Raw genomic sequence first — 19,129 nt, forward strand, 5'->3', positions numbered from 1 at the left:
TGCTCAAGTGGTTCAGAAACGCTAACCATTTCTGGGTAATGGGCACCTGGGAGTTCTACGTATTCTTTCTATAAAATTTATATAAATCTGAAATCATTTCCCCCAGAAAAGTTAAAGAAAGTAAGAGGTGGGAGAAAGGAAAGTAGTTCTACGACATACTCCTAATTAACCGGAGAACTATCCGTGCTGTACTATATCTAACTCCTCTCTGGGATGTAATTACTATTTAAGGCCCATCTACTTACTGTGAAGTCAGGATTGGATCTCCCCTCCTCTGCAGTGCAGAGAGGAACGTACTGTCTTTTCAATACATAGTGCTAAGTTAACTGAATATCTACAGATAAAAAGGAAGGAAAAAAACCTGGAACTCTACCTCGCATCGTACATATACCTCAATTCCTGACTATAGATCTAAATTTAAAAGATAAAATAATAAAGCTTCTAAAAATAACATGAGGTTATCTTCACAATTCAGTGGGAGATAAAGATGTCTAAAATATTAGCACACAAAAAAGTACTAACCATTCCAACAATTTCACTTCTAAGTATTTATCTCAAAAAAAACAAAAACACTACTGTGAAAGGATATATGCACCTTCATGCACACAGAAGCAAGCTCAGTGTCCACTGATGGACGAATGGATATAGAAGTTGGTTTTTACGGAAGTATAGTTGATTTACAATGTTAGTTTCAGGTCTACAGCAAAGTCATTCAGTTATACATTTACATACGTGTGTGTGTGTATATATATATATATATACACACACACACATATTATTTTCAGATTCTTTTCCATTATAGCTTATTACAAAAGATTGAATATCCTTGTTGTTTTATCTATTTTATATATAGAAGTGTGTATCTGTTAATCCCAAACTCCTAATTTATCCGTCCCTCCTTTCATCTTTGGTAACATAGTTGTTTTCTTTGTCTGTGAGTCTATTTCTGGTTTGTAAATAAAATCTGTATTTTTTTTTAAGAGTCTGCATGTAAGTGATATCATATGATACTTGTCTTTCTCTATCTGACGTACTTCACTTAGTATGATAATCTTTAGGTCCATCCATGTTGTTGCAAATGACATTATTTCATTCTTTTTATGGGTGAGTAATATTCCATTGTGTATGTGTGTTTGTGTATATATATTTGGTATATACATACCACATCTTCTTTATCCACTCATCTGAACAATGCAGTTTTTTTTTAACAGCAAAAATATTTCAACAATAGTGAAGGGAGACACAAATTAAAACCACAATGAAATACTACCATTTTGAAAGCTGAAGATACCCTTTGTTGATAAAGATGTGGAAAGCTCTCATACACTGCTAGTAGGAGGGACCCTTGATAACTGTTTGACATTATGTATTAATACTGAACACATGTATAATCTATGACCCGACAATTCCAATCCTAGATACATCCCCAACAGAAACGTATACATACAACAATGTTCATAGCAGTATTACTTCTGGTAGCCCAAAACTGGAAACAACCCAAACGTCTGCCAACAGTATAATGAATACATAAATTTTGGTGTACCAATGCAAGAGGATATAACGTAACACAGAAATACTATACTGTTGAACACAACATGGGTGAATCTCACAGATATAACACTGAGAAAAGACGAGCTATCACAAAAGAGTAAGCTGCATGATTCCAACAAACAGGCACAAAGAATCTAAGATGACAGAAAGCAGAGCAGTGGTTTCCTTTGGAGTTGTTAACCACCAGAAGGGGCCTAAGGGAGGCTTCTGAGGCACCGGGAAAGCCTGTGATATTGGTAAAGCATTTACAGTGCAAAATTCCACCAAGGCCCTACAACCATCAGTTGTGCACTTGCCAGTACACAATGTTACATTTTTTAAACTTTACTCCCAAAAATCTACACCTTCTTCCAGCTCACTGCAACGTTCAATAATGGACACTCTTATCTCCACTGGTCTTTCAGACTCTCTCCTGTTTCCTTCCTCTGACTCCTTTGCTGGTTGACCTCCTACTAATAATCCTCTGAAGTGGACCTGACCCAGAGCTCACCACACAACTGCTCCTGGTTCACAGTACCTGCTCTGGAAGGCTAGTCCACCGGCATGGCTTCCACCAGTGGATAGGAACCCTGGTCCCTCCGTCCATTCCAAGTGCCCCTCCAGTATCCGGAAGAGTAGAGGGCTATGTTACCCAAGGCATGTGAGTTTCTTTTCTTTCTTCACCCATAAACTATGGCAGTGGTTTCCTGACATTGCTTTTAATATTTTCCACCTTCCGTTCACATGTCAAACTGAACTTGCTAAATTGCTCTTTTAAACACAGCATCCACCTGCTGTAAAAATTAATCCCCCAAATTGTAGATAAAACTTATCAACCAAGTCTGGAGTTCAAATCCATCACAATCTGCTCCCCAACTACATCTCTAGTCTTATCTCTTACTAGCCACTTACCTGATCTAATTTAAAACCACCTACAAAAAATTTTTTTTGCCAAACCTGCTGTCCAGATTCCTATTCCAATGCCCCTTCTCATAGTATTCCCTCAGCCTGGAAAATTCTTTCCTCTCCTCTATACTTGCCTATTCTCTATTCAAGACCTGTATCTTACATCATCTACTGCCATCTGTGTTCATCATCATTACTTAATCATACGGACAGCCATTATTATTCACTTGGTACTTAATCTTTACCACTGAGTTATGCATTTTATGTAAATGACTGCAAAATCCTCACCAAAAAGGACACTGGTTTATACCTCCGAAGATATATTAAAGCAAATGCTTAATAAGTAGAGGTAGTGGTGAGGTGCTAATGATCAACCAATAATCTGAAGAGGTTTTTAAAAGTTAAAAATGTAGATAGCCTCTCACCAGTTTCAACCTGAATAGGTTTTTTTTCTTTATTATAATAATATTTTGGCTTATTTACACTTACTTAATAAATACTGGAATCAGCTGAACAGATGCAAAAACTAGGAAAGTCATGGAGTTCTGGAAAGAGCAGTCCTTGAAAGAGGAGACTGACAACTTAGGAGCACCTGCCCACATGGGAAAGAAAGAAGTGTCTGACCTTATTACGGGCATAAGCATGTGGACCATCATTAAACAGACTACAGAGTCACTGCTGGCAGGCAAAATGTCTTTTTTCACTCCGTCACAAAAATATCTAAAGCATCATTGGTCAGAAAGGAACCGCGTGCCTTTGTAAGTTAACAGACAAGTAAATGGACAGAGGGCTGGTACTAAACTTACAGAACTTTATTAACTTCATGCTATCAACTCATGCACTGTGTCCGATGCAGGTCTGCTCTTCCCAATAGATAACTGGATACATAATGCTGTTGATACCATACTAGTCTTAACTATTTTTAATTATTAAATTATATATTACCTATTTTTGATTGGATTACTACATTCTGTTGATTCTTATCTTGTAGTTGGCTTTATTCCTTTGAATTGCTCTTAGAAACAATGAACTGTACATATAGTTAAATTTTAAAATGGTTTCATCTCTCAATGAGTTGTTCTTCCTAGAATAAACTTTGTTTACCCCCCAAAAATTATGTATTAATTATTTTTAATTATTAAATTATATATTTAGAAAGAGAAATTGATGATTTTGATCCCATTTCTATCTTTACTTTAGAAAAAAACTTCAGTCCAACTTTCTGTTCTTTGCACCCAAATGACTTTTTGCCAACATCTAAAAAGTAAATAATGCACCTTTAGAGTTTCTCCTAAAGCAAATTTCTTAAATAATTACAATTAGCCTCTTCATTTTCAATACCTTCAGTTATTATTCAGCTGTCCTGGTGGTCTGTCCTGTTAATGCCTGTTGACTATGCCACTGGGTAAGGACAGCACATATAGGACGTAACAACACAACAGAAGGAAACGAGTCAGGGCCATACCTGGGTTATTATTCACATTACTTTTGGGTGGTTTCTGAACTGGTTTGGGAAGCATAGATTCAGTCAAAGCTTTATTAGCGACGGCTTGCTGGGCCTTCTTTATACTGCTCCCTTCGGATTCCCATGTCTGCTCACCAAGACTCAGCTGCACTGAGAACATCTTGGAAAAACATAAAGAAATAAAGAAAACATTGAAATTTTTCAGACATAAAGCGTGCAGTCAGCGAAAAACAGACACACCACAGAATCAAAATCTTTGAGCCAGAGTGAAAGAATTTTAAGAGATTTTGCCAAATTCTGTTCTATCCTATCAAAAGGCTTAATGGCAGCTTTAAAGTGTACATTTTGGGTGGAATATATCAAGAAGAAATGACTTCCCCAAATGGAATCACATTGTTAATGTCATTCAAATAGTCTTCAAAAAAGTAGAGTAATAACAGAGTAAGAGAAACTGTTAAGAGAATCCAACAGGTCCTGTCCCTGTAACTTTTATAAAATCTCATTCCTTAAACTTCATACTTAGCACAATATAGTCAATGAGTCAGACAATCCTACTGAATATTCTGTCACCAAGAAACTCTCAATCCTCCACAACCAACCTTTAACCAGTCACCAAATTCGGTCAATTTTAACCTCATAAATACTTCTCCAATCTCTCTTCTCTCTGCCAGTGACACTGCTGCACTGGACACAGTCTTTCATCATCTCAGCTGAGATGTAATAATCTCCCAACTGACTGCTGCTAAAGCTATCTTTCTAAAACTCAAACCCAATTGCATCACTCCCACCAACACTAGGTTAAAAACCTTCTATTGTTCCCCTTGTAGCATGGTGCAAAGGATGGACCTGTCCATCTTCATGTCACCCACCCTTACCCTTATCCTAACATTCCATTCACATCATATTTCCTTATGAGGTCCAAAACCTATTGTTCACCTTTAACATTTAGGATCAAGTTACAGGATATACACACACAATCTGCTGTTTGACTCCACAGACAGCTTCCTATTTTGTAGGAACACAAAGTATGAACCTCAAAATACTAATTAATTATGAGGCAATAAACGTGTATTTTCAGGAAGGCGATCAGATAGAAAATACCAAGTGATTAAAGTTCACGTCATCAATAACCATACAAACAGACATCATGTGCCTCCTGATACGATCCAGTAAGAAGTATGTAGTATTCTTGGCCAAAAATGTTTGCCCTGAATCTAATCACAGGGACTCAGAAATATCTAGACTATCGTGTATTCTGTAAGACAACAGGCCTAAACTCTTCAAAAATGCCAACAAAAGAATGCATACGGGCTGTCCTAGATTAAAGGATGCTAAAGAGACATGAAAAGACATGACAAAGTATAATGTATGATCCTTGACTGGATTTGTACTGGGAAGAAAAAAATGTATACAAGGGCATTTAGGGAACAATCAGGGAAAATGACTATAGATTATATACTAAATAATATATTCAGTCAAGGTTAAATTTCTTGAGTGATGATAGTATTATGGTTATGTAGAAGAATGTCTTTGGTCTTAAAAGATAGATATACAAATATTTAAGGATGAAATGTCATGATAGTTGAAATTAACTTTCAAATTGTTCAAGGAGAAAGTATATATCTACACAGAAGGAGCAAGAAAAGAAGTAAATGTAGCAAACAAATTAATGATTAGTAAATGTGAAAGACAAGCATATCCATTATACTTCTCTTTCCATTTTTCCTGTAGGTTTCCAATTTTTCAAAATACAGACTTGAAAATATTTATAACCATTTGAAATTCAGAATATAGACCTGTTAAAAGTGAATAATCTTTCTTTTATTCTGATTTAGTATAAAATATATACCTGAAACATATCTTTCAATACATTTACCTGATTTTAAAATGATTTTTCAATGACTAGCTCTTCTGGTTTTCAAATTACAGTATTTAACAAAGAACTCTGCCCTAAAACACATCACCTCTTCTACTCTCCTCCAAATCAGTTCACACTCCAGAATGCTCCATCCATTATTCTTCCATTAATTCAGGTTCAAAACCTCAACCTTCTTTGTTTATCCTCACCTTTCTAAGACTCATTCAGCAACACCTCAAAACTGTTCCTCGTAATTCGGTCACCACCTTAGGCTAAGAGCCCTATGAACTCAGAAGTGCTGCCTCCTGATCTTCCAGATGTCACCGTCCCAAGTCTCATAAGCCAGGCACCTCAGAGTGGCCTTCTTCGTCTGCTCCATTTCCCTCTCCATTCTCCCCTGCATTCAATTATCAAACTATTGATTCAACTTCAAAAATATTTTTCAGATCTGGCCTCCTTTCTTTATATCCTTTGCCAATGTCTTAGTGAAGAATATCAGTGTCTCTCCCCTAAATTACCACAAGACCATCCTAACATCATTCCTTTAACATAAAACTTTCCCATTCAAACCATCCTTCCTACCACCATCAGCATGAACATTCTGTAAAATATAAATGCATCCAAGTCAATCTTCTGCTGTTCTGCAGCCTCTTAAGAATCTCACTACATTGAACCCCTAAAACTAATGCAATATTCTATATCAATTATATTTTAATAAAACTCGAGAGAAAAGGAGTCCTGCTACAATAATAATTCCACGTAGGAATCCTAGAACAGACTGTTCATGAGCTTAAGTCGCAGATCCACCACTTACTATGCGCAATGTTAGGGAAGTTTCTTATTCTTTCCCTCTGTTTTCTTTAGCGAAATTTGAGTAATAAGAGCACACAGAATGGTTGTGAAAATTAAAATAAAATGGTGTAAATGCCCCCATTTGAAATGCAGAGATTGTCAAACTGGATAAAAAAGCAAAATCCAACTATATGCTAGCCTGCAAGTAATGTACTTCAACTATAAAGACACATGGTTTAAAAGCAATGGGATAGAAAAAATATATCATGATAAAATATATCAATGATAAGTCAGAATGGTTATATTAGTATCAGACAAAGTAGATTTCAGAGCAAAGACTACTACAAGTGATAACAAAGGTCATTTCATAACAATAAAAGGGGCAATAAATCAAGAAGATATTAACAATTCTAAACACTTAGGCAACTAGTAACAGAGCTTCAAAATATATGAAGCAAAAACTAATAGAACTGCAAAGAGAAAAAGAGAATCCACAATCAAAGTCAGAGATTCAATAGCTCCTCTCTCAATAATTGATATAACAATTACCAAGCAGACAATGAGGAAGAATACCAGACTTGAACAATACGATCAACCAGCATAATCTGATTGGAATGTTTTTAAAACACTCTACCCGAAAAGAGCAGAAATATATTTGTTCTCAGTTTCTTACATATTTATCAAGATAAACAACTTTCTGGACCATAAAACAAGTCACAACAAATTCAAAGGATTCAAGTGATGCAAAGTATGTTCTCTGACTATAATGGAATTAAAATAGAAACTAGTAACAGAAAGATCTCTGGAAAATCTCCAAATATTTGGAAACTAAAAAGCACATTTCTAAATAACCCAAGAGTAAAAGAAGAAGTCAAAGGGGAAAATAGAAACTATTTTAAACTGAATGAAAATGAAAACACTACACCTCAGAAAATGACATTAAAATAGTACTAAAGAGAAATTTCCAGCACTAAATGCCTATAGTAAAAAAGAAGTAAGGTTTCAAATAAGTTAACTTCAGGTTTAATTTTAAGAAACTAGAAAATAAGCAAAGCAAATCCGAAGTAAACAGGATAAAAAATAATAAAGACAAAAGCAAACATAACAAAATAAAAAATAGAAAAACAATAGAGAAAGAAATCAATAAAACCAAAAGCTGGTTCTTTGTAAAGGTTAATAAAATTTGTAAACCTCTATGCAGACTAATCATGAAAAAAAGAGAATACACAAATTTCACTTTCAAGAATGAGAGCGGTGACATCACTATAGATTCTTGAAGTATTTTAAAAAAACAAGGAAATATTTTTTAACAACTTTATGCCAATAAACTCAACAACTTAAGTTCTTAAAAGCCACAGTTATTAAAGCTCATTCAAGAAGAAACAGGTAACCTGAGTAGACCTATACATGTTAAAGAGAGCTGGTACTATCAGATATCAAGAATTATAAAGATATAGTCATCAAAACAATATAGTATTTGCATAAAGACAGAAAAATAGACCAATAGAACAGAACAGAGTCCATAAATAAACACACATATACGGACAGCTGATTTTTGACAAAGGTGCAAAGACAACGTAGTGGGGAAAAGATAATCTCTTCAATAACTGGACATCTACATGCAAAAAAAATAAACTTGTTCCATATCTTGCATCATATACAAAAATTAATTCAAAGTGGCAATTAGGCTTAAATATAAGACCTAAATGTAAAACTTAAACTATAAAACATTTAGAAGAAAACATAGGAGAAAATCTTATGACTTGATGGGGCAAAAATTTCTTAGATATGATACGTAAAGCAAAATCTTACAGAACAAATGGATAAACTGGAGTTCATCAAAATTAAAAATTACTGCTCTTCAAAAGACACGGTTAAAAAAAGAAAAAAAAAAGTCACAAAGAGGGGAAACTATCTGCCAAGAACATATCTAATCAAGGACTTGATTAGAATATTCAATCTAATATTCTAGCGGCCTCACAGAAAATGGGAATAGGAAGCCCCAGTAAAGAACAGTGCCTGTTACTTTATAAATAAAACAGACATTTTACAAAGGATTTTTTTAATCTTACATACTACTAACATGTAGCGATAACAATTATCTGGGTACTTCCATCATCAACATAATTGCTAAGAATTTATGAATCATCTTTCCATTATACCACACTGAAACAGGTATTATATTTCTCAAATTACAGATGAGAAAACTGAGATTCTAAATTAGGTATTCAAGGCCACACAGGCCAGATAACGTAGGCCAAAAATCAACCCTGGTAAATCTAGAAAAAACAAACAAACAAACAAAAAAAAACTACTTGGCTTCAAGGCCATTGGGTAATACTGGCTCCCTCAGTGATACCTATTCCAGAGTAAACCTTCTCAAAGAGACACAGTACGAGAGCAGCTTGAAACTTAGTTGTTCATAAAGACAACTCATCAAAATAGGAAAATAAAGAAAAAGAAGAAAATACCACTTTATATTATTCATGGCTCTCTTCCTTATATTCTACATTATAATAGCCTTCTTTTGAGATTTGAGAAAATCAAAACAATTCATAGGAAAAATAAAGAACTGTATTTAGGTAACTAAGAGACAATGCCCTGTCATAATTATAACTCACATTAATATAAGGTGCAACAAATTACTTCAGAGGTCAATTTAAAAGTGAGCATTAAAGCAAAAGGGGACAAGGCAAACATTAAAATATTTTTAATTTAATAGTCACATATTAAAAGTTCCACAAGTTGTTCATATTCTCTAAGACTCAATGAAAGAAAGAGTAAAGCATATAAACATAGACGGATCATTACCTCCCATCAAGAAGTCTGTATAAGAAGACAATTCTACACCACCCTGAAGACATTAATCTCTACCCTGTGTTTCTCTACTCTGGGTGCACATTTGAGTCATTTGAGAGCCTTAAAAAAATCCTAATGTCTGGGTCTCATCCAAGACCAATTAATTAGGAATTTCTGGGAGTGAGATTCAGGCATACGTATTTTTAAAGCTCCCTTTGTGATTCCAATGAATAGCCAAGATTGAGAACCAGTACTAGAAGTGAGTGTGTTGTGTGTATGCATATGTATAAACATGTATATGCATATATACGTAAACTGCCATATAATTGGCTAATGTCCCAAGGAAATTAATGAGGTGGGGCTAGTTTTAATTTTTTCATGCCAGAGATAATCATTTATTTCACTAAAATATATTTGATGTCTCACTTAAAACCACTGGTAGACATGCATGAATGAAAATGACTTTGCTGGGGAAGGGTATAGCCCAAGTGGTAGAGTACATGCTTAGCATGCAGGAGGTCCTGGGTTCAATCCCCAGTACTTCCATTAAAAAAATAAACCTAATTTCCTCCCCCCACCCCCCCAAAAAAATGACTTTGCTTTCCACAATAAGGATCCAGACCTAGCTAATTAATATTAACATTAATAATATTAGACTGATTCTCTTTCATTCAAGAATATGCTACTCTAGTACTCACTCTTTTCAAAAAATGAGCTACAGGCTAAATGGTGTGGTCTATGGCCAAAGCACCCAGAGCAGTAGGCACAGGTTGGCAAAGGGATCTCTCGATCTCCCTGAAACTCAAGGGAATACGGCACTGCCTAGAAAAAAGAATGTGGACCACAACAAACCTGGTCCATTAGAAGAGTAATTTAACGACACAGAAGAAAGTTAAGGGAGAGAAAGCTGGGGGAATAGCCTTGAATAGGTGAGAAGAGTTGGGATCTAGTACAGAAATAGAAGGGTTGGCCTTAACAGGTAGCTCATCCGTAACTCGAAAAGGGAAGGCAGAGTTGGCATTTCGGTTGGGATTTTGCTGATGTTCTAACCAAGAAGGGGAAGAGAGCTGAGGGTACATACAAGACATATGGAAGTTAAGCTGGATAAGGAAACACGCGAGGACTGAGGGGAGTGAGAAACAGTAAAAAAAGGAGTAGAGTCAGTGGACTGGTGGTGTGGAAAGACTATTAAAGTCAGACTACCAGAGGGAATGGACTGGGTGTCACAGAGAATTGGATGTTTAGGATTGTAATTATGGAGCGTCTTGCAGTTACTGGTCAAGATAAAATGAAGAATGTGATCACAGGGATGAGTGGCTGAAGGGGAGGGGAAGACAAGATACTTGGAGAAGTGTAAGAAGCTGACATGTCGGCATGCTGGAACCTTCCATTTAGACAGTATCACCAAAATTTAAAGGTTAGGATGGGTATCAGAGTGAAAGTGAGCCATGAGAAATGCGATGGAATCACCCAGAGGCCAGCAAATGACTACTGTGGTGTCACATGGGTGTCACACAGTCTATTAACATGAAATTCAAAGCTGGAGGTCTACCTCAAGGATGAATACCTAGCACTGGCAATGAGAAGCAAAGAGGACACATACCAGAGGAGCCATACACTATAGAAGAATGAAGTATTTATTATCCTAAATAAGCTCAGTCTAGTACAACAATAATGACCGACATACACCACTGCACCACAGCACAGCCCAGCAGAGGGATCAGAGAACTTTCAGAGGCTTCAAAAATGTGAGCCCAGTGTTCAAAAATGATTACAGGCAAAGGGACCTTCAAAGCAGAGAGACATTACAACATAGGAAAAGGCAGACAGATGTGAAAAAACATGAAACAACATAAGACATGCAAACAGTTCAACATGATTAAGGGCTGAAACAATGAGTACGAAACAGGTATAAATTAATGGGTATGAAAGAGAGGCAGGATATAGGACCAGACAGACAGACCAAGGCCACTGCCTTTTCTCTGAACAAAAGATATTGTGAAAAAATTAAAGTGCTGCCCAGAAATCCCTCATAAAAGCTTGAAATAGGGAACAAAATTAACATTTCAGTTTCATCTTATTTTCCTTACTTTGAAGGAGATGCTAGAAAACAAATAATCCAATAACCAGTTGCTTTACAAAGACTAACCAACTTTAATAGAAACGTTTCCACATTGTATACAAAAATTAATGATCATTATCATAATCTCCAATCAAGACTAAAAAATGTGCCAAGGAAATTTGTGCACAATTGAGATCTTTTTAAAACAGATGAACAGAGCTCATAAATGCATTAGTCATATTTTTGTAACATGTATACATATAAACATACATGTGCTGCTATATAAAAATAGAAATCACACAACATTGTAAACTGACTATACGTCAATAAACATATATACAAAAAAAAGAAATCAATTTTCCATTTAAAAGAATAATTTTATAAGTGAATACACAGATAACTATATATGTATATGATATATACAACTTTTATAAATGATGAATCTTAGAATTAAACATCATATTGGGAAAGATGTCTCACTAAGTAACTTGTTATATTTTACTGTCTCCATTTTTATGTTAGCAGTTATAATTTAATTGAAAAAGCTCCATACTTGGGAGCCAAAGATTACACGTTCAAGTGCTGGCACTGGCAGTCATAAATTATTAAGCAAGTCACTTAACTTTTCTGTACCTGAGTTTAATTTACAAAATAGAAATAAAAAATTCACATCTCAGGGGAGGGTATAGCTCAAGTGGTAGAGCGCGTGTTTAGCATGCATGAGGTCCTGGGTTCAATCCCCAGTGCCTCCATTAAAATAAATAAACAAACCAACCAACCTAATTCCGCCCCCCCAAAAATTTCGTATCTCATGTAGTTTCATTAGGGTTTTGTGAAATACTGTATCTGAAAGAGCTCTGAAAACCATAATGAGACATAAAATGTTTTAGGTACAGACTTCAAAATATTTTTAATACAACATTAAGAGCCTTGAGGCTTTCTGCGACCCCCTCCCCCCAAAATAAAGCACAATTAAAACCTGAGATGATAAATCTGATAGACTTTGATAAGCATGTCTCACCACCTCCCTTTGAAACCTTACCTTCGAATGAGCAGGCCCTCTTTCTTTCAGAAGTTTATACTGGGGTTGGACTCTATTGAAACGGGCTAACTCATTTACCAGACACATTGGAGTTTTCTCTTTGGGGTTTGCCATTTTATCTTGGAGAGAAGCTGTAAATAAAAAGGCTGTAAAGTTTTTGTGAAGAATGACTTTACAAAATGGAAGAAAAGCTAGTTTTGACTTTTTTAGATTGAAGTCAGATTGTATATTTGGATTAAATTATTTCCATAAATTTTATATAAAAATTCCAAATCATCTAAAGTCTTTCAATACATGCAACAGAAATATGTATCACATTTTAAACAATAAATTAAGGTAGCTTTTTCCTAAGTACCTAAATTGCTCTCTATACACATATATGATAACAGCATGCTTAAAGATTTTAAAACAATGTAAGATTATAATAATTTTTAATTTATCCTATAACTTTCCCTTCCTCTCAAGAAATTTTAGTATAAACACATAAATCTCCTTGCTTCTTATTACTATAAAACTAAATTTTATCTACCTTTCTTATCATTTGAGCTTCCTTTTTTTCCTTTTCATTCTGAGGCAGCATATTAATTGAAAAAAACTCTATAGACTTGGAAATCAAGTCCTAATTTTAATTACTAACTCTTCCAACTATTTTTTAGTATATTTTGGTTTTTTAATGAAATTTTGAAAAGTAGAAAAAAATAATGTAACAAATGACCAAGTTTTTATCATCAAGAACTGAAATTAACATGTTCTGTTTAAGTCTTAATAAGAAAAAAAAAACCAGTATTACATTCCAGTTAAGTTCCCTTTATCTTTTCCAGAAACTACCACTATGTGAATTTAAAATATATCCCTCCAGGATATTCTAAACTACATTTATATGCATACACGCATATCTATAAAGAAATATGTGGTTTTATAGTTTACATAAATAGTAATATAATAAACCTATTTTCACAACTTTCTTCACTGTTCACAATGTTTTTGAGATTTAACTTTATAGATTCAGTGCATTACTTTTAACTGCTATATAATTTACATCATAATATCTTATCAGTTTTTTAATCCTCTCCCCTACTGATTAAGTAGACATTTGGGTTGTTTCCAGCTCTTCACTCTTACAAGGTAAAACATGCTACCAAACAGCACTCAGAACGACTGCATCAAATTACTTTCCCCTGGCAGTATGAGAAAGACGACTTCCTCCTCGCAGCCTTGAAAACATGCAGTATGGTCATATGGCCAAAGTATTTTAATCTCTGACAATCTGATGTTTGACAAAATATATTGTTTTTTGTCATTTGAGTTTCCTCTTCTGGGAACCACTTTTGTCCTTTGCTCTATTGATTAGCTTATGTATTACATTTATCAGCCTTTCTTTTATGGTCCATGCCTTTTCTGCTTTGTTTAAGGAATCCTTCCCTAGCCTGCAAGGTCTTAAAATTTTTCACTTAAATTTACTAAGCCTACTGTTCTCTCTCTATAAAATATGGGTAATAAATCTATTCTACTTAACTAACTCACAGGTTATACAGTTATGATTCTTAAATGTATCTACTTTGAATCTACTGCGGTTATTATTACAGCTTCAGAATATTTTCCTAATACTACAGTATTTTATCCTATATTTTTCCTTCATCTCATTTACACACATATTTAACTGCTTTGTAGTTTTTCTCTCATTTCCTATTAATCAGTGTCAAAAAAAAATATTTTAAAACCTAGCATAAACCATTCAAATGGATTACTTCCTGCTCAATTAAAATGCAGTCAGTGTATAGAGAATATATTAAATAAATGGAAATAGCTGGTTTTAGGAACTTCATCTATAAACTACCTATGGCAAAGTTTAATGTAGAAAATAGTATTCTTTTTAATACTTTCAATTAACTTTTTAGTACTCTTTACAGGACTAATAATTTGGTATAATAACTTGATCACAATCATTACGATTAAGAAATTATAAGAATACTACACCAATACCAAGTAAGGCACAAGTAAAAGGAAAAGAACTTAAGCAACCAACTGTAGGACCAATACAGCTGTCAGCTGATTCTACAATTAGACCATTCTAAGTGGCTTGCGAACCAAAAAGAAACAAAAACAAACAAACAAACAAAAAACTAGTAATTGTTACTTTTTGGAACAGCACAAAAAAGATAATAGTATTAGTCAAGAGAAGTTGAGGAAATCTGCATTTTAGTTATTCCACTGTGTATCGTTCAAATAAACATTTTATAAACTGTACTGGGCAGAGGGAGGGTATAGCTCAGTGGTAGAGTGCATGCTTAGCATGCACAAGGTCCTGGGTTCAATACTCAGCACCTCCTTTTAAATAAACAAATACATACATACACACATACATACCTAATTTCCTCCCCCCAAAAAATAAAAAAATAATAAAAATAAAAATACTTTTAAAAAAACTACCAGAAAGTCAGTCACTATATAAAATGCAAGGGGACTTGGGGCTATAACAAATTTTGTTCCTTGCATATCATGGCATTAAGCACTCAAGTACAATAGTTAACAGCTATGTAAATATCAAAAAGCAAAATAAGAATGAAAATTTGTTAAAAATGAGAAAATACGGAATCTACTAAAAATCAAGTCAATTTTGCATAACACTAAAATAGCATTTATACTGCTATTATAACACAATTTTCATTCTTCAGCAATGTTACAATGCAAAACGTATTAGGAGCACAGAAAGAATAATGTGACAATTTTACAGTACAAAAAATTTAATAGCATAGGTTTTAAATATGTTAAAATGTGATAAAAACAGTAAGTTTATAGCTCAATAAACTTGCTTGGCAAGAAAATCTGATTTACATCCTTTAAAGGAAAAATGCTAATTAATAACATGGTGTTAAACTTATTGCATTAATTTTAATGTTCTGCTTTATAAAAATAACATGAATCCTATAATGGGATTCATGGAATCCGTTGATGGAATCCAATAACTTATTTAACATGTGATTTAAGTTTTTGTGTGAAAGGTGTGCAAAATACATGAAAGATCTCACTCCGATAAAACTTTATATTATACCTAAAACTGAAACATTTAAAGTTGGTAAATTTAAAAATAATTAGTCCTAATTCAGATTTTTTATTTTACAAAATTATTAAAATTTTATTTTCCATAGCTGTTCCTCTATTTAAATCTCATTAACATTCATTACTTGACAGAGCTCAATGATAGAGCAATGATTTAAAAATTAAACCAAAATTTTGATAGAGTATCTACAAAATTATAAAACAAATTGGTCTACAAAAATTGAGACTTATAAACTTAATTTATATATTACTTTTTTAGAAAAGTCAATAGGGCAAAAAGTAAGAAATACATACAATGCTGCATATGTATACATTTTCAAGAGACTGAAGAATATCCTCAATGAAGCTATTTTGAAATAGGCTTCAAGGTAATTTGGTGGCTGGAATAGTAGATATCTACTTAGAGTAAATAAAAATGATAATGGATTTCACAATTCTGGACTTGGCTATTTTTTGGAGGGAGGAGGTAATTAGGTTTTTATCAATGTATTTATTTTTTTAATGGGAGTACTGGGGATTGAACCCAGGACCTCGTGCATGTTAGGCATACACTCTACCACTGAGCTCTAACCACCCCCCCGACTTGGCTTTTGAGAGAACGCACGCCACACGGTTAAGAGCCTATTTTGATATCTCTGCCACTGACTGATATCCACGTAACCTTGAGAAAGCATTGAAATTTGACTTTCCTTGACAGTAAAACAAAAATGATAGTTGCTATTTTATTACCAAATTATGGCACTGGTTGAATAAAATGATGTAAGACACTGTTAACAATGGTAAGAATGCATTATTCTGTTTATAAACAATTTGTCAAAGCACACTCTCATCGAATATGAGTAGAGTGATATGATTTTATAAACTTTTCCATGGTTTCCTAAGCTAAAATATTCTGAGTTAAAATGCTGTTAGAATAAGCTGATTTTATTCATACATTTCTTTAATATTCTATAAAAAGCATGTATTTGTTATTATTTTTTCCACTGACTTATCATAACATATTAAGTTTGTTTCCACTGAAAAATTCCCAAGTGTGACATAAACTACATTTAAGATTTCTCATATTTGTGTAAGGGAATATTCTACCTTTGTTGATATAAAATTTGTTTACATGTTTGTCTCTGTAACTTTAATAAGTAACAATAGTAAAAATAACTATTTCTAATAACAGTATCTGCACACTCATTAAAACATAGACATACTCTATTTTTTGAGATATATTCTGTTTTTAATATCTTTATAAAATGTCCTAGGACTCTCTGGGACTTGAATCTTCAAAGTATACGAAAATAATATAGCTCATAGTTTTCAATCGACAGGCAAAAAAATCCCTGTTCCAAAGGAGCTCACTGTCTGGTAGAAAACACACACACATATAAGAAACAAATACACTAAACTACAATGTGTTAAGTGATATAATAAGGCTGTCAGAAGGGACTCCTCAGGTGAAGGGGCTGTTGTTGAAAGGCAGGCTTCAAGAGGTGGTGATTAGATGAGTTAAGGAAAGTAGGAATTCACCAAGTTAGCAAGGAAGGAAGAGAGAAAGATAGTCCAAGCTTTTCCAGAGCACACATGCAAGAGAAAGCGCATAAAACACATCACATTCTGGCAAATGCAAGTAAATCATTAGCAGAATATTAAATGCACAGTAGGAAATAGCAGGAAAAAATTATGTGACCAGAATCCACCAAAACACCAAAAATTTCCTAAGCCAAAACTTAGAGGAGCATCATTTTGAAGGTAGTTAAATGACAGTCAGAGCTGTTGCTAGTAAATCAGTCTACCTCACCTGTCAAGGCAAGTCTCTCCACAGAAGAATCCATTTCCATCCCTGGTCCCAGAAAATGACTTGCACACAGTTTCTATGTCTCTTTGCTGGTTCCCCTTTCCCTATTCCCTGCTATTGGAAGGGACTCATCCTAATTCCCAAGTGAAATAAAAAGAAAGAAAACAGAGTCAAAAAAGCAAGGAATTTACCTTCCGCAGGTTCTTGCCTTCTAGGAGAAATGTGACTATCTGTCCATAGCTGTAACTAAAATAAATCTTATAACTTCAAATTATAACATAACTTAAGGATGTCAAAGCAAAATCACCACCCATCGACCAAACTGCTCTATTATAATTACCTATTAATTAGGAAAAATTAAATTTCCTATCTCATATAGACACAACAATAAATTCCAAAAGTATTAAAATGCAAAATATAAAAATATGACAAAAGCACAAGAAAACTCGGCTAAATGTTTGTTATAATCCTATAACATGGAAGGCTTTCCTTGATAAGAAACCTAAAAGCCAAAATGGGATAAACTGATAGATTTAACAACACAAAAATGTAAACTTCTGTGGAGCAAAACACATCATAAATGACACTAAAAAACAGTCTATAAACTGGGAAACACTTGCTACTTGTGAAGAAAAAGTGAAGATGATAAAATAAAATCCATAAAATATGAAGATGACATAAATCAAATTTTTTTTAAAAATCCATCAGAAAAAAGGGTGAATATATGCACAAATCAATTCACATAATTTATTGAGTAAACACATGTGTTCAACAACTTTGTGTTTATAAAATAAAATTTTGAATTCCAATGAGATATAATTTACCCCATTAGGCTGATAAAATGAAAAAATGATCATGTAAGTATTGACAAGGATGTGTGGAAATAAGTGCAAATTCTATTGGTACAAACATAAATTAGTACAAACTTTCTGGTGGGCAATCTGGCAATATTGATTAAAGGTTTTCAATTGCATCTATCTTTAAAACAGCAAGTGTACTTCTACGTATCCATGCAGCAGGAAGACTCACATAAGATACCCACAATGACAACCTACAGAGCAAGACTGTAACAGCAAGAACTATACACGAGCTAAATAGCTATCCATCAGCAACTGACTGGCCACATTAAATACAATGGACTATCAGCTTTGGAACAAGAATGATGTACGACATGGGAAAACATTATAAAACACTGAATGAAAAAAAAAGCTCTAACAGCTCAATGTCTAATCTTATTTTTTTCTTTAAACCAAACATTCATGTATTAAAGAAGTGAGACGGGAAGCAGGGGAGCTCACTTTCTGCTTTGAAATACTGTATTGTTTTACTTACGGATATGCATAACTTTTATATCTAAAAAATTATTTTACAAAGCCACACCAAAAGTTGGAAATGGTTTACAGTATAAGTCTTAGACTAATTGCTATTATTCTTTCTAAAATATTTGCGGGTGCAACCAAGGTTCTGGCCGAAAGAAGATGCCCAAAGACCTGATTCAGAGCAGGCCATGAGTATCATGACTACAATCTCTGACTTTTCCAAATGAAAATTTAAACCTTGTTAAAACAATGCGGTCTTTTTACCAACATTTCGTATGGTCACTCGTCTTAACTTTGACCATTCTAATGCATATGTAATGCGTCTCACTGTGGTTTCAATAAGCATTTCCCTAATGACAAGTGTTGAACATCTTGTCATTTGTTTACATGCCATGTACATATATGAAGTAGACTGTCTATCTGGATATTTTTAATTAGGTCATTTCTTTTTCTTACTGTTTTATTTGAAGAGTTCTTTGCATATTCTAAGTACAAGTCATTAATCAGGTA

The 19,129-nt window shown here is 33.9% G+C and overlaps 2 protein-coding genes across 9 annotated transcripts in view; both read right to left on the bottom strand.

The window, feature by feature from the left end:
* Positions 1-19,129, bottom strand: part of STAU2 (staufen double-stranded RNA binding protein 2) — a 247,285-nt gene that overhangs the window by 206,520 nt on the left and 21,636 nt on the right. For 2 of the 5 annotated variants that reach the window (XM_045513969.2, XM_045513950.2), the window contains exons 1-3: positions 17,304-17,433; positions 12,455-12,600; positions 3,902-4,061 (exon numbers count right to left, since the gene is read on the bottom strand). In XM_045513969.2, the coding sequence (XP_045369925.2) occupies positions 3,902-4,061; positions 12,455-12,600; positions 17,304-17,343 (346 nt within the window). In that variant the 5' untranslated portion in view covers positions 17,344-17,433. Of the gene's footprint in view, positions 1-3,901; positions 4,062-12,454; positions 12,601-17,303; positions 17,434-19,129 lie in introns of those variants that run through there. The other 3 variants (XM_074355041.1, XM_074355040.1, XM_010951387.2) reach the window with 2 other exon arrangements.
* UBE2W (ubiquitin conjugating enzyme E2 W) overlaps positions 3,995-19,129 on the bottom strand; it is a 115,110-nt gene continuing 99,975 nt past the window's right edge. Inside the window, exon 7 of one of the 4 annotated variants that reach the window (XM_074355042.1) lies at positions 3,995-4,061. The gene's annotated coding sequence lies outside the window, so the exon portion shown is untranslated. Of the gene's footprint in view, positions 4,062-12,512; positions 12,586-17,303; positions 17,434-19,129 lie in introns of those variants that run through there. The other 3 variants (XM_074355043.1, XM_074355044.1, XR_012503211.1) reach the window with 3 other exon arrangements.

This window comes from Camelus bactrianus, chromosome 29 (assembly GCF_048773025.1).
Source record: "Camelus bactrianus isolate YW-2024 breed Bactrian camel chromosome 29, ASM4877302v1, whole genome shotgun sequence".
NCBI lineage: Eukaryota > Metazoa > Chordata > Mammalia > Artiodactyla > Camelidae > Camelus > Camelus bactrianus.